General features: G+C 42.8%; 1 protein-coding gene across 1 annotated transcript; it reads right to left on the minus strand.

Annotated features, from left to right (window-relative positions):
* Positions 1-379: 379 nt before the first annotated feature.
* Positions 380-10902, minus strand: reep2 (receptor accessory protein 2). Its single transcript, XM_086085519.1, has 8 exons — positions 10602-10902; positions 8317-8389; positions 6678-6754; positions 6322-6442; positions 6123-6236; positions 5007-5187; positions 3741-3904; positions 380-1995 (listed from the first exon to the last, which is right to left on the minus strand). Exons 1-8 carry the CDS (start codon positions 10631-10633, stop codon positions 1930-1932), a joined length of 828 nt encoding a protein of 275 aa, XP_085941645.1. The 5' UTR covers positions 10634-10902; the 3' UTR covers positions 380-1929.
* Between the last annotated feature and the right edge of the window lie 4874 nt (positions 10903-15776).

Raw genomic sequence — 15776 nt, forward strand, 5'->3', positions numbered from 1 at the left:
TGTTTACATACTGGGACACTCCTGCACAACAGATGGCACAGCACCAAGTGGGGTCGCCCCCTTTAAGCTCTCGGGAGGGCGCGCCCAAAGCCTCTGGTCTTTGTCAGGTTGATGCTGCCACCAAGTGTTTAAAACATGTATTACACATTGCCACTGCTGATATTGATATACCAGTGGTTATCTAAAATCAAAATAAATTGAACTACGCCATTTGATTCAAAGGTATTGCATACTAGAGTTGTTGTTGTTTTTTTAAATTGCCATCTTAAATATTTTAACAGTCGAGGTTTCCTTCTGGTTGGTTACATTTAATAGATTTGTGTGTAATATTTTTCCTTAACAAATGTAATTAAAAAAAAAAAATGACAAGTCAATCAACTCTCCTTTATTAGCAGTTTTATTACTGATACATGAACATACCATTCCAGTACACACACTTTTGTGTTTCACATGGCGTTTTGAAAATTTGCATAACTGTACATAAGAGAATATCAGTGTACAATACTACTTCAAACAGAATGTAAACAATAAATAGATTTAAAAACAAAAAAATTTTTTGTTACTCACAAGTATTTCAGCAGTTGGTGCAGCAAGACCTTTCAGTCAATCTGGATCTAGTGGGGAGCAGGGTGTAGAACTCCCTCCGTGTTTATTAGTCTTTGTATAATAGAGGAATTGGTCTCTTAACACCAAGAAAAAAAAACACAACGGAATCATCCACCATTTTTTTTAAACTATAATTGATCGAGAAATTGAACTGAAAATGCTGGATTAGTAAACAGATGAAAGCCCAAAGAATAAGATAAGGCAAGCAAGCTCGCACTGTGCTCTATTTACAGTCCACTATTTACATTGCCAGTAGCAGAGGCGGACTTTGTCTCCCCCTACTGCTTCCAACTAGTTTCACACTTTCGCCATCATGCTTAAAATCCCATTAGAGGAGCAGCCAAAGAAAACCAAACGCAACAGGGTGGTGGGACACCTGTGGAGCCCTGTGCAGCGAGAAATACCACAGCCTCGTTCCGACACTTCCTCCGGGTAGAATACAAAATGGGGACGAGGAAAAATAAACTGCCATAAGAGAGACTAATAAAATGACAGAATTGCAGTCAGAGATGAGCAACGCAACTGGCATGGCTGGAGAGGCGGGGTACACCCCTATAGACAACCATCCACACCCGCATTCACTTCTACGGGCAATTTAGAATCTTCAAGTAACCCAACACGCACCTTTTCAGAATGTGGGAGGAAGACGTAAACGACACGCACGCACGCACGAAAGGCGCGCGCAAACGCCACACAGGAATCCTTCGTGCTGCCATGATCAGGAATTTTCTCCAAGTCAAAACATTGAAAAGTTACAATAATCACATGAAAAACGAGCCGAGCAGACAAATGATCATAACTTATTCCAAGCAAGCAAATTCAACAAAAAGGCTGCAACGACAGTGAAGCACACAAATAGTTGTTGACGAAGGCGTGGACCTAAGCTTTGCCGAGCCAGACTCACTTGGAGCAGAACATCTCTTGGTTGGGTGAGCCACAGATTAGGTCCAAAGTTAAAAACAACTCAGTAGGAATCCTATTTTTTTCCAATTTGTGCTACATGCCTAATGCATGTCACTTCACATACTGATCGGGTTTACCTTCTCAGCAAATACAAACATGAATAGAAATTTTAATTAAAATGTTATAAGAGCCATCAGGAATGCTCACTACACAGTGAGACAAATTAAGAGAACCACGAGTACCCCAAAAAAAAGAAGGAGAAAAAAATTGGAAACTGTCAAAAGCTAAAAATTAAATGAAGACAGCATTTGGTGCTTCATGTTGTGTGCGTGTGTGTTCATGTGGAGACCAGACGTAGGAGGGGATGCTGTCAGGCTGTGGTTATAGGGAGCATATGCTCGCTGACATGGACAGAAGCCCTCATGGAGCCTCTGCACTGGATGTGGTCTTTTTCTTTGGTGCCTTCTTCACCGTCTTGCTTTGTGTCTTCCCAAGGGAAGAGCGGGATCGGAACGAAGAGAACAAAGAAAAAGAGAGCCAACAACAATTGGTGAAGTTGCAGGACAATGTACAGACATATACATGTACACGTTGTGTAGACACTCAACCAAGAGTACCTCCCACACATTGCCTAAGAACGCAAATAAGAATGGTTATTTTTTCCCTTGACAAAATAAAGTGAACGCGCACACTGCCGGTATTTGACTGAAAATGACATTTGAGACTCGAACCGCCCTGAAATGCAGTGGCAGGCAGTCAATTAGCTTCAGTGGGGATTTACTCAACACCGGCAATATGTCTCAATTATAGAAAACACTAAAACAGCATGCAACTGTGCTACATACATCATCTGGTCTAGCTTGGAATCAATACTTATTTAACAGCCATTTTCACTGAAGCAACCCCCTTCGCTCCCGGCTGTTTTACCGGATTTTGACTCATTTTGCAAGGCCCACAGAATATTATGTTCTATTGCTATACAAAACATGGAACCTACCAAAAGAAAGATTAGAAGAGTCTCTTCTTTCATCAGGAAAAAAAAAGTATATTTCTATCTGTTTCAGTTTTGCAGCAATTAGCATTAGAATATAGCCAAGTTTCATCATTATTCATAAATCTGTGTAAAACACTGGGGGAAAGAGTTTTTTGCAATATGGCCCTGGTTGATCTCTTGCACTCTGCTGCCACCTGCTGGCCGTTTTTATAAACAACTAACATTGCTTCAAGCATTCTCTTCAGTTCAGAGGCTGCATCAAAGCCTTCTGTATGCTCTAGCATTAAGGAAAATATATTTTAAAAAATGTATAAATACATCTTTGGGAGCATGGTAATATTTAAAATAGAACGGATTTATAGGTTTTGGGGAGTAAATGAGTTAACGTCACAAAAAAAAAAAAAGAATTTTATAGAATAAATCACAAACCAGAAGAAGTTGGTTGGATCAAGTTTTTCCCTGACCAACCATTCAGAAGCTGGAAAATTGCTGATATCATCCAGGGCCAGCATTCTGACCCTGTGAGGACAAATTTGAAATCTGACCACAGTCATTTCTGGCCTATAAGACGCAAATTTTTTCACTTGCATTCGACCCTGCGGCCATTACAAAGGTGCGGCTTATCCATCAGATCACAAGGGGGCGCACTATAAAGGAAGCGCAAGAGCGAAACAAACTAAGTGAGCCCAAATACAGTAGGAAAGGCAGAATGAGAGCGAGACAATTTGCGCCCTCATTATGGGAAAAAAAAAGTAGCGGCTTACAGTCGGGTGTGGCTTATATGTGTAACAAACTCGAGTATTCCGGAAATTTAGCAAGGGCGGCTTATAGTCAGGTGCGCCTTGTAGTCCAGAAATTACTATAACTAAAGAAATGGCCCCATTGCTAAAAATTATATTATACCAGCACTACTTATTCTGAAGGCAGATGAAATTGACCAGGCAACCAATAGAAGCTAAAATCTGATTTGGCAAAAAAAATTACAAAAAATAAAATTAAAATAAAACATGTCACATCTACATACATTGCTGTAAGCTACACAACCAAGAGAAATGCTACAAAATGAAGGGAATAGGTTGTTTGGAATAAATTAATGCTATTTTATATGACCATATGAGGTTCAACATGAATCACCTCTTCATTACACAGTTTTAGAAGGAAACGTTTGTTTTTACAACTTTAGTGCCCGTGACTAACTTCTTTTGTCACTCGCGTGACAGGCAATCTGAGTGTGTACCTCCGTCTTTGCAGCAGGTTTCTTGGCCGTCTTGGCGGCGGTCGTCCGCTTGGGGGCCTTTTCTCCCGCATCTTCATCAGAATGCTCAGTTCTTGCATCTGACTGGTCTGAGCTGTGTTGGGATGATATCTCATCTGCAAGGGCCGTCGAAGCCATAGAGCGAGCTGTGGATGGGGATGGAAAAAATGTAAACAATTTTTAACTTATTCTTTGATCCATTTTTAAATCCCAATGCAACATCAACTGCTTGTAGTTTTTGCTAGTTTTAAAGCTGTGTGGTGAATTTGTGATTTTATAATACACAAAAACTAAATGCAACAACACTCCAAAACAAGACTTTCAGGCTCCTAAGGTAATGAGGTGTTCCAAGTTGACACAAATATTGTTTAATTGACAATAATTAAAATAATTTCATTGTTATCTGTAGGCTTGACAAAGTTACATTTAAGACTTAAGAACCTTCTTAAGGCAATTTCTAATTTAGCACCTTATAGTAACAAAATGTGCCCACACCAAAAAAGATTTTGTACTAAATAAAAGCTTCTGTTGGTGTACTGTAAGTATTCAAGAAAGCGAATATTCTTTATAGTGACTTGCTGCATGTTTATTTATGGTTCAGCATTTACAAATTTGACACCAGTGTTGCTTTGGCGCCCTCTAGTGGCATCTTGGTGTCAAGAAAGTATGTTGGCATGCGTTGATGTGTTTCGTTTTAAGTATTGCTTTGGCGCCCTCTAGTGGTATCTTGGTGTCAAGGTAGTATGTTGGCATGTGTTGAGGTGTTTTGTTTTAACACATTAGTAGTGCTTTGCGGCCATTTTGTGGCATTTAAAGCAAGTGCAAACTTTTTTAGGTGCCAAGCATTGCCACTTACTTATATCCCAACCCCACATGAATGGCAAATGTTCACTGTAGACCCAATTATTACTACAGTACTAGTATGTAACAGTCACAGTTTATTAAATATTTTAACCCTCTTCCTAAAACTTTCACTTATTTTATTTTTTTTAACAATTGGTAGCAGAATTGCTCTTTGCAAGTCTTTTTTTCTGCATTCAGCCACAGCTTGTGAGTTCGACACAGAGACAAAAAGACACCGTTAATTCTCTTTATCGCCACTTTATAGCTTTTAAAAATAATACATAATAATAAATTGACACCAAGCCAAGGTCGCCGCAGCTCAGAAAAATTATGTTTTGGTTGAGCGTTCGAGAACCAGCTCAATGAGAATTATACAGATGCAAATATTTGAAAATGTGGGCTTACTCTGTCGTGCAGTGGTGCTCTTGGCTCGGGGCAGCGTGCTCGCCCCTGAGCTCATGTCATCCACTGAGTCTCGCCTCGTGCGGCCATCTGAAGAGTGTAGAGACAGCTCATCCTCCGCGTTGATGAGTGTCAGGTCCTGCATGCTAAAACTGCGCAGCTTGTCTGACAGCACGCCCTGTCCCTGCACACCAATCGAAACGTGTAAGACGCGTGACGTGACAAAAACACAATGTTTCATGATATCTCAAATTAAATAAGGATCCAGATATATATATGCATACCAGACCAAAAAGTATTTGCCACCTTCATGATTTCAAATGACCTTTTTGCATATTTAACACACTTTTGTTTTAGATCTTTGAGCCAAATTTAAATTCTAAAAGACACTGGACATTAATGGCATCCATGGAAATGAAGCTGACCCCACGCAAAAATCATTATTTTGGAGTGGTCAAGTCAAAGTTTGGACTTTATTCCAATTAGATGCTTTGATATGACAGTTCATATGATTTAATTTATTATACAAAGAAGAGTAGGCCAACAATTTCTCAGCAGTGCATTATTGAGATAATTTTGTCAGTGTAATCATTTCATTATTTTTTTTTCTATTTTTGGCTCCACTTACAAATTTGTATTTGGCTATTCTTCATCACACTTGAAGTGTGAACCCCGAATGTATTAATTGCCTTCTTTACTTATGTTGAGGGGGGAAAAAAACATCACCTTGTATGTATGTATGTGTGTATATATATATATATATATATATATATATATATATATATATAGATATATATATATATATATATAGATATAGAGAGACAGAGATAGATAGATAGATAGATATCAAAATGGAAATGCATTTTATTTCTGTTTGTAATTTTGTTGTTTAAAAAAAAAGGTATTTAGTTTTGATTACAATACTATATTATCAAATATGTCCTAACAGACTTTGTTAAAAAAAAAACTGTGCCTAAACAGGGGGGATTTATGCATCCATGACTCACAAACTGTGATGTGAAACTGGGCATCGCAACGTCTATTAAACATTTTTCATTTCAAGGGCCTGGCGATATCAGAAAAGGCCTTTACAACGCATACACAGCACCGCCCCCTCACCTTGGTGGCTGCAGTGACTGCAGCATTAGCAGCCAAGTTGAGACCCCTCTTTCCAAACCTCATCATGGTCTCATAACTCCTGTCTTTGGCCTGTGCAATGTAGTCGTCTATCTCCTGCGGCATAAGGAACAAAAAGGACAAATCAATAAAACGTAAAAATATCTGTCAAATGAGGATACCATCCAAGGGGTGTCCTTACCTTCTCCTTGTTAGACAAGGTTGGGTGGACAAACTTGCGATAGAGAACACTGGAGCCCTTGGTGTATGGTGACAAGAGCCAGACCACAAAGGCGATCTTCAACTCAAAGTAAAAAGGAAACCTGTGCAATTAAACCCAAGAAAGCGAAATGAGGGTTGAAGCTTCAGTCACTGTGATCTCTCTTTTTTTTTTCTTTTTTCTTTTTTAAAGGATAGTGACAATGAGCGTTAAAAATATCCAGCATGTGCAGAACTGGAAGCACATGAACACATCAATTGATATTATATAAGCACTTATTTATTCAAAGAGCACTGAGAATGATGATCTGACCGATCATGTGCAGCTACTAAACTCACCATGATAGGAACAAGTCTGTGGCCGTCTCTGCCGTGGAGAACAAGGCAAATACTATCCAGTACATCATCCACTTCACCTGAATGCATGGAAACACAAACGGGGGGGGGAGGGGGGGGGGGGAATATGATAGCACCTGAATGCTCACAGCATTTAATGAATCACGTTCCAAGGCACGTGGCATTTAACAAGATGTGCTCATGCTAAATGCAACATATGTGAGTCATGCCGAAGCGCATCAGTATGCATGGTTTCATCTCCCACAGACACAAAAGAAATGTAGGGCATCGCTGCACAAAATGGGATCACTTAAGCGCAAAATTGGCTTCAAGCAATATCGAGACATCAATCGTGTCTATACACCCCAAAAAAAAAAAAATCATGTTGAATCCAGTGACACCAAACTGGAGCAAACAGAAATCAAAACAGTTCTAAAAATGGTGTCCTACACACACTCTGCTCCTTCTGTTGCCGTCTGCTCAAGTAGCGGCAGAGAGGAGGGGGGGTGTTGCTATGGTAACCACTCAGGAAGGAGTTATTCTTCAGCGCGAATGCAGGCGCTAGGCCAGCGTGATGATGCACCCCCCTCCCCCCTCCCCCCTCCCCCCTCACGGACCTCCTTGCTCTCAACCTTTGCAGTGATGAGGTAAGCGGGGAGGAAACCCCGTTTGTTTCAGCGCCGAGTTGTGTTGCTTTTTAACTGCTGACAATAGACTTTTAAAATGTGCAGTTATAGATGACCAGGTTAAAATGAACTGAATATTGTAAGAAATCAAGAAATACAAAATGGGATATGGGAAATAAAAAATTAAATTACATCTAAACTGTATTTAAAAAGGAACCCAAAAAAAAATCAAAAGAAACATTTGTTTGAGGGAAATGGGACAAAAAAACAACCCATACAATAAAGATTTTTTTAAGATGCTTTCATGTTAATGCTTTATAGTAAAATCTTGATGAAGATTTTTTGTTTTTGTTTTTTTTGTTGTTTTTGTTTTTTGTTTTTTTAGATGGGTGTGTTCACTTTGTTTTCTTTTACATTACAGTATATACTCTTGCCCACACGTGAGATTGAATGCAAGAGCAGTCTTCAGCTTGAGGGTCAAAATACAAAAACATCTGTTAGTATGATGCAGCTCCTGCCCCAAAAATGAACAACTGTTAAATCTTGCACCTCTCTAACAGTGTCCAAGGCTTACTATTTGAGCAATTTATTAAACTTCCTGCATTCGACTGAGAACTTGTTCCTACTAGATTAATGGTGGTGTACATTAAAACTGAGGTCTGTGGATGTCTTGTTTTACTTCAAATGTAACATTGTGGACATTTCACGACACTTCAGACAAAGTAAAGTTGAAACATGAGCCTCTGGGTTGTCAATGGCTCATGTAATTGAATACATTTAATATTACTTAAATGTCAATGGTTAGCAGGCCTTGCACCAAACTGTGGGAAAAATCTCATCTATCCTGCAGTTTTGTTCAACCATGCTGACAGATGGACCAACACAAGCAAGTAAGAACTCATCAGGAGAGGTAAATACAGTTGACAGCGACCTGCGGCTAAACATCCTAAAACTGGAACAGCATACAGGGGTCAAAAATGATGCACGTGGATTTTGTAACCAGCGGTGATACTCACATATTCCTTCACATTCTTCGTTTTGACAGCCTTGTATGACGCGTACGCTGGGTAGAGCGTCCCGAAGGCGAGGCTAAGGAAAGAAAAAAGAAGAAAGAAAGAAAAAAAGAAAAGAAAGAAAGACCAGGTTAGAAGAGATCAAATAAGAACAACTTTCGGTGTTGACTATGAAACCTAAACAAATGACTTCCTGCTTTTTCTATACTATCAGTACATTTGTGCTGATAGGATGGGCAGCGGTTTGTCATAACACACAAACCTGATACACAGAGTCGGGAAGTGAGATAAGAAGTCTGCCATGGGTGGGTCGGTTTTAAAAGGACAGAAGCAGTGAGATGGCAGCATAAAATCCATGTCATTGTAATTTTCGATAGCACCTTGTTCGAAATAACAAAAACAAAAAAACACATGCTAATGTTATTGTGCCCTGCTGCTATTCTTTAGCCCCGTATGGGACATACTAGTATTATACGTCTATACTCAACGAAAGCCACAGGCTGGAAGTGCCTGCGGACAGACCAAAAGGCCGGCTGACGGCGGCACTACAGTGGTGGGCTTGAGATGTTTTTTTGAAAAGTGGAACAGGCCAAATAATGATACAGAAGAAGCACCTATAACATCTAAGAAAAATAAAGTTGTACTAAAGGAGACAATATAAGCAGTCCTACTTAAGCTAGCTGGCTTGCATCTGTGTAATATGTCAGGCTCGCAAATGAGGCAACAACCTAAACAATTAAAGACAAGGCTTTGGATTGTATAGAAATAAAACAGATTACCCAAAAATTGCACTTTCATTTGTTTCTATGGTGATCTGTCAGAAAAGAAAACATTGTCCGGTCCATGGTGCAAGAAAAGCTTGGGAACCACTGCTCTACTGTACCGATGCTTTTTATTCGAAGATTCGTGCATTCTTCCCTGATAACATAGAAGGGAAATCGTTTTCATTGCAATACTATGTTCTATACGCCCCCTATATTTTATTTGTGGAATATGAATGAGCAGCAAAATCCACCCATTTTAAAACAATCTTAGGGGGCAGCCATTTTGTTGCTGACTGAAAATGACATATCATATCATCATCATCATCATGCTCATCCTCATCAAACACATTTATCACAGTTGCGTAGGGCTCTGGTAACGACCATAAATGATGAGACGAGGACGTGAAGGCAAGAACCAGAGACTGTCAGGCAGGCTCTCCCTCAGGTCTCATCTGATTGAATGGATTGAAACCACAGACTCTATAGTTTTCCCAGAAGTTGGAAAAGTCTTCCATCGTTACATCCAGTGGCTCCTGATCATTTTGCACACACTGTATATGCATATGTACAACACACATTCTCTTGCATCTCAGCTGTGGGCATTCACGGTGCATTTATTGTTTGTGTTTGAAATTGGCCTTTCATCCCAGTAGGCCCTACTTGTAAAAGTGCATTAGTCACGTGCATGGCACAAAGCCACCTAAAAGGAACTTGAATACAGCAGATGCCCCACCTCTCCATCATTACCATGTGTTATTTCCACCTCAAGTGCAGTAATGTGGAAAAGCCAGATGGATGCTGTCAGAAGAACCATTTGCAAACTCTGCTTATGCAATCAGAGGAAGATAATTATAGGGCAAACGAGAAAGCAGATATGCAGACACCTTGCGAGTTTAGAGGATTAACCTGCCACATTATCTGGCTATGCTGTTCGGAGTGATGCAGCAGTAGTAATAGCTGCTGACTTTAGTCGAGTCATTCCCTGCCATAGCGGCCTACGCTTGAATCACCCTGTAACGTCCTGTCATTCATTCATCACAATGTTGTGTTTAAAATCAGCTATCACTGATTACTGCCTTGTCATCATATTTTCACAACTATATGGTGGTGAGAGTTTCATTTGGACAAAATTCACCCTTCATAAGTTTACAATGCAGCGGGTCATGCCTTTTAAAACAGTTTCAGTTAGATCAAAGAGCGAATAACTCCTGCCAATAATGTTGTCAGGTGGTAACTGTACTGGCTAGCTGTTAGCTACCAGCGACTGCTAGCTTGCAACGCGTCATGTTAATTAATTACTCGGGTAGACATAAGCGACGTCATTTTAGTCGATTGTAACCAAATGGCCGGTACAAGTGTTTATTTCTGCGTGGGAGTAGAGCACACTTAACAGTTGTCAGGGGAGACAGCCGCGTCATTTAGCGGGACGCGACGTGCAGCATCAGTTGGATAGCTGATGAATGGAGCCGCCGCTGGGCTTGGCTAACACGGGACCACCACAACAAAAACAGCAAAACTACTCACACAACCATCCTCGAAATCATCCACGACACCATCTTGCTGGACCTCCGCTCGCTTGCCTTCTCCGCCTCGAGGTTCAAACGGCGACTAGCTAGTGGGCTAAGGGCGCCCCCATAACCGCTCGTGGACGCGGATTGTGGTGAAGAAGGGGAAATCGGTCAGTTGTGGGGAGGCAGCGGCCGAGGGTGTGCAGCTGCAGTCTACTCTGTGGCTGGATTAACTGGAAGCTGCTTTGCGTCGCTGTGGAGCTGCTGCAAGTGTCTGCGTTTGCTTCTTAAAGAGGCAGCAGTGCCAATCTGAAATGGACTCAACTTTTTTGCTACCCCTCCCATTCAGTCACACAAACACAACAGGCCAACGCTTCCATGGGGTGCAAATGCAAAATTTACTTTTGCAGTCCTCTGTTTCTATTACAGTTGAGATACTCTTAATCGAATAATTAACTTGAATATTGTAAAGAAATAGTTCGTGCATCATAATTAATTTATTACGACTCCTGATGCGTATGCGAATTAGCCAGGGGGCGGTATAATACAGTCATCGAAACACAATGGAAGAAGACTTTCACAACTATTTTATGTGAATCTGAAATAGTATTAATGTTTTTCCCCCCACAAAGGATAAAGAAAACATGCCTGTGACTACTGTTACAGCCTATGGTCATCTACATTTGTTGAGCCACTTTTAAAACTCTGACTTTGAATTCATTAAACATGTTAAACTCAATCAATTAAATGTCTATTGAATTTTTAATGTACGAGGTGAATTATTGGTATAAGGACTTCTAATACAGATAGAAGCTTCCTTTTTCTTTTTTCTCCAACGTAGTCTCCCAGCACTGTCACACTTTTCCCATCTGTGCACAAGCTTCTGTATTCCCTCAGTGTAAACAATCTTTGGACTGATGTCTCAGCTAGTCGCTCAAACACTTTTGACTTTGTCACTTTCAAACTCCTTTAAACAATTTAGCCCACTTGTAGACATTTTTTACGGCTGAAACATGTGGCACCATACGCAGTTGACATTCTCCTATGAATTTCAACTGGTTTGCACCCTTCAGCAACCAAAAACGTGATAACTGACCGCTGTTTAATCCTGGAGCATGCTTCTTGGTCGGCCATCTTTGTTAATCGGCAAAAATCTCAACAACAAAAAATGTCTGAGCCGTGGCAATTGTCTTTTTTTTTTATTAAGTCGTGAGCTGCTGGAAAACGAATGCCGAATAATGTAACTTTACAGTGGCTTACAGTAAGTAATAAAATATATATATATATATATATATATATATTTTTTTTTTTTTTTTTTTAAGAGCTCAGTATTGTTCATTCGGAAATGTCATCATCATTGCTCTTTATTTTTTATTATTATTTTTTATTATTATTATTATTATTATTTATTTATTTATTTTTTGTGTGTGTGTGTGGGTGAGTATGTGTATGTGCGTGTGTGCGTGCGTGCGTGTGTTCGTGCGTGCGTGTATTTGTTAGCTCACCAAAAAAACCTATTAGAAAAAATCTCATACCGTTCACCTAAACCAAACACCGCCGTCAGGAGACCCGAGGGGACCAAAGAAAACCAAGGAAGGTGAAATCCAGCACCGACCAGGCACCACCCACCAGAACTCCTCCCCAACCCAAATCTCCACCAAAGAGGGGAGCCGTCGACCCCCGCCGGAACAGAGCAAGCGCAACACCTCAGGGCCCCCCAGGCCGCGGCAGCGCCAAAGGACGACCCCCGGGCCCCGCCAGGGCCACCGGCCGAAGAGCAAACCCAGGAGCAGGAGCGCCCCCCGCCCCAACACGGCCCGCGCCCCCGACCCAACGCAGCAGAACGGGGCACTGCAGGCCCGCCAGGCACCCCACCGGCCCCCAACCCCCGCACCCCCCACGACCCCCCGCCCCCCATCCACCCCCGCCACCCACCCCAACCCAGCCCCAGCCGCCCCCAGGTCCCCAATCCCCCAGACAACCCCCACCCCCAGCAACCCCCCACCCCGCAACCCCCACCACCGCCCCCCCCAACAAAGCCGCCCCCCCGACCCCACCCCGACCAACCGGCAGCCCCCCAGCCCCCGACCCCCAGCCCCCGGGGACCACCCGCACCCAGGCACCGGCGCCGAAGAGGGGCCGGACAGCGGAGCGGAGAGGGCAGCCGCGCCCACCCCACCCCCCGCCGTGTGGAAGGACGGAACACCGGGGGCAGAAGGGGGAGATGGGGGCACCGGAGGGCGGCCGACACCCCCGAACCCCAGGCCCAGCGGGGGAAGGCCCCGGTCGTCACCCCAGCGTTCTTTGTGAAAGTTAACCCCTGTTACTGAGTCCGCCAGCTCGCCGACTGGCGAACTCTACCCCTAAACCGTGAATGTGACCCCACCCAGTGTATATACAAGTGTGTGTGTGTGGTGCATTAAAATTAGGAGCAGGTGAACCGGAGCCGAGGGAAATGATATTCCCACGCTCCGATCCACCCGCCTCCCAAGCATGTTACTGAGTGTATGTGGTGCATTAAAAAAAAAAAAATAGGGCGGGGACACGGACAGGGGACCGCAGCACTGCTCTATACTGCGGCCCCCAACCGATGGCACCCCCACAAGCCCCCCCCCCAAGTTGTGTGGTGTATTAAAATTGGAGGGGAGTTGTAGGGTGAAGACGGTGTTTCCACCCTACCCCACCCCCCAAAGTGTGTTATGTGCCCTATATGTCTATAAAAGTGTATTGTGCAAACCTAGTGTAGTGAGTTAAGAGGAGCGACCAGCGGGGCCCTCCCCAACCGGGCGGGGGCAGGAGGCGCACCGGCCCACCAAGCCCCCACCCACCCCACCGGGACCCCGGCGGGCATATGGGACCCGTCCGGCGTGGCGATAGGGCTTGCCCCCCGGATACTAGGTCCCACCCGAGGTGCCAAGACGCCCACTGGAGCGGGGCGGGCACGACATCAAACCCCAGCCACCCCCGCCGGCCCCCGTAGCACCGAGACCCGGGCCATGGATGGAGCCCCCGGCCCAGGGGAGGGTAAGGAAGGCGTACCGGGGAGGGGGAAGGGAGGGGGGTAGGAGACGACAAGAAGGGCAGGGGGCAGCGGCAGGGCCGCAGAGAGAGGGGGAGAGGAGGAAGAAGGGTGACGAGGGAGAAGGGACAGGGAGGCGGAGGACGGGCGGGGAGAGGCGAGGAGGGAGAGGCAGCAAGGGGGAGGAAGGGGGAGGGGAGAGGGAACCACCGGGCACCCCGGCGGCCCACAGTCCCCGAACCGCGTCGCCGGGCCCAGAGCGACGGACCGCGCCGGAACGGCGCCGCCCCCGACACCAGGGAAAGCCCCGCAACGCAGCACCCCCCAAGAGACCCAGGGAACGGCCAAGACGCAGCCGCCACCCAGCAGCCAACAGAGGAGCAGACCCGCCCACGCCCAGCCAGGGGGGATAGCACCCACATAATTAACCCACTGGCATGCCATGAATCCGAATATCAACCCCTGGTGCCCATCGGAGGCGAATCCGCTCGATCCCGCTGGCAGCAGCCGGGTTCCTGACTATAGAAACACAACCATTAGTTACAAATTGCCAAATACAGAAACATCAATGCAAGTTATAACGCTGCTGTGGCTCTTGCTAACAGGCAGAATTAAGATCCAAGTTTAGGTTAAAAAAAATTATATACGTAGACCATGTTTCTTTAAATTTTGACATTTGGTTTTTATTTGAGGCAGATATTTTTTCCATTAAAATATGATTTATGAGGAGGTTAGACCATTGGTTTGTTTATTTTTCCAGTTAACAAGAATTGTTTTTTTTGCGATAGTAAGGGCTACAAGTATAGATTGAAATTGTTTATGTGGTAAGTCAGTTGTTGTTAAGTCACCTAGCAAACACAAGTTTGGAGAGAACGGTATCCTACAGTCCAAGACAGCGGAAAGTTTTTCTAAGACTTTAGTCCAGAAACACATAACCGGAGTACATAACCATAAAGCATGAAAATAAGTGTCTGTAGTGTTTTGTAAACACTGGAGACAAATGTCGGAGTCTGAGAGTCCCATTTTCTTCATCATATATTGAGTAATGTATGTTCTGTGAATAATTTTATATTGGATAAGTTGTAAATTTGTGTTTTGTCATTTTAAAAACGTTTTCACAAACTTGAATCCAAAAGACAGATTCCGGAGCTATAGACAAGTCTGTTTCCCATTTCGAGATGGGTAAAGACGTTTTATCAGTATATGAAAGTAACTTATATATTTTTGAGAGTTTTTTTGTTGTTGTCGGAGAAAGCTTGGTAATCTCTTTAGCTAAAACAGGCGGTTGGAGCGTACCCTGGAGTGTTGGAATTTGTTTCTTTATCATACTTTTAACTTGCAAATAATGTAAAAAGTTTCCGTTTTTTATTTTGTATTTTTCAGGAGTAAAACCTTTTGTTTTTTTATTCAAAACTTGAGATGACCCAAAAAATTATCTAAATATATTTTGTGTCTTTCAGGGTCCCTCATGATCGCAGGGCTCCCAAGTGGGTTCATAGTTCCCTTATGCCTTGGGCCGACTGTGAACCACACGACTCAACCAGAAATCACGTGAAACAAAATTACAAACCTGAAAAACAGTTCATTAGAATTCTTGTTTGGAGTCAAACTTGAATTAATGACGATGGTCAGACAAGCTCAGATTTGTCATCACCCATGATGAATTCAAAATCATGTGATCATATTTGAGAAATATTGTTCAAATAATATTAGCGATGAGGGCCTTTTTATTTTCATATTAGTATTTCTACAGCTTTCAGGATATCCAATGGCAATTTCTGAGGGAACTGCAGTTTTTCCATGCTCTATTTCATGCCCCACTTAGAGATCCTTTTTTCTAGATACAATCATTTGAAATGAGGTCAAACATACCAGTATGTTTTAATTTCGTGAGCATATCAATCTGCTGCAGGATACACTAAATTAATCGATAAAATGGTGGGGTCTTGGGTTGGTAGGTATCATTAAAATGTAATTGGAATTGCATTAAAATGTAATTGGAATTGCATAAAAATGTAATTTAATAACATAAAACAAAAAAATAAAATTAAAATGTTAAATTCCAAAGTATTTCTATTACCGGTAAACAACATTCAAATCCCAAATCCAATTCATTGATGATCAACAAAACAAACAATTAGCCAATGACATATTTACAAAACACCCACACAC

This window comes from Leptonotus elevatus, chromosome 9, assembly GCF_054856555.1.
Source record: "Leptonotus elevatus isolate MCC_2025b chromosome 9, RoL_Lele_1.0, whole genome shotgun sequence".
NCBI lineage: Eukaryota > Metazoa > Chordata > Actinopteri > Syngnathiformes > Syngnathidae > Leptonotus > Leptonotus elevatus.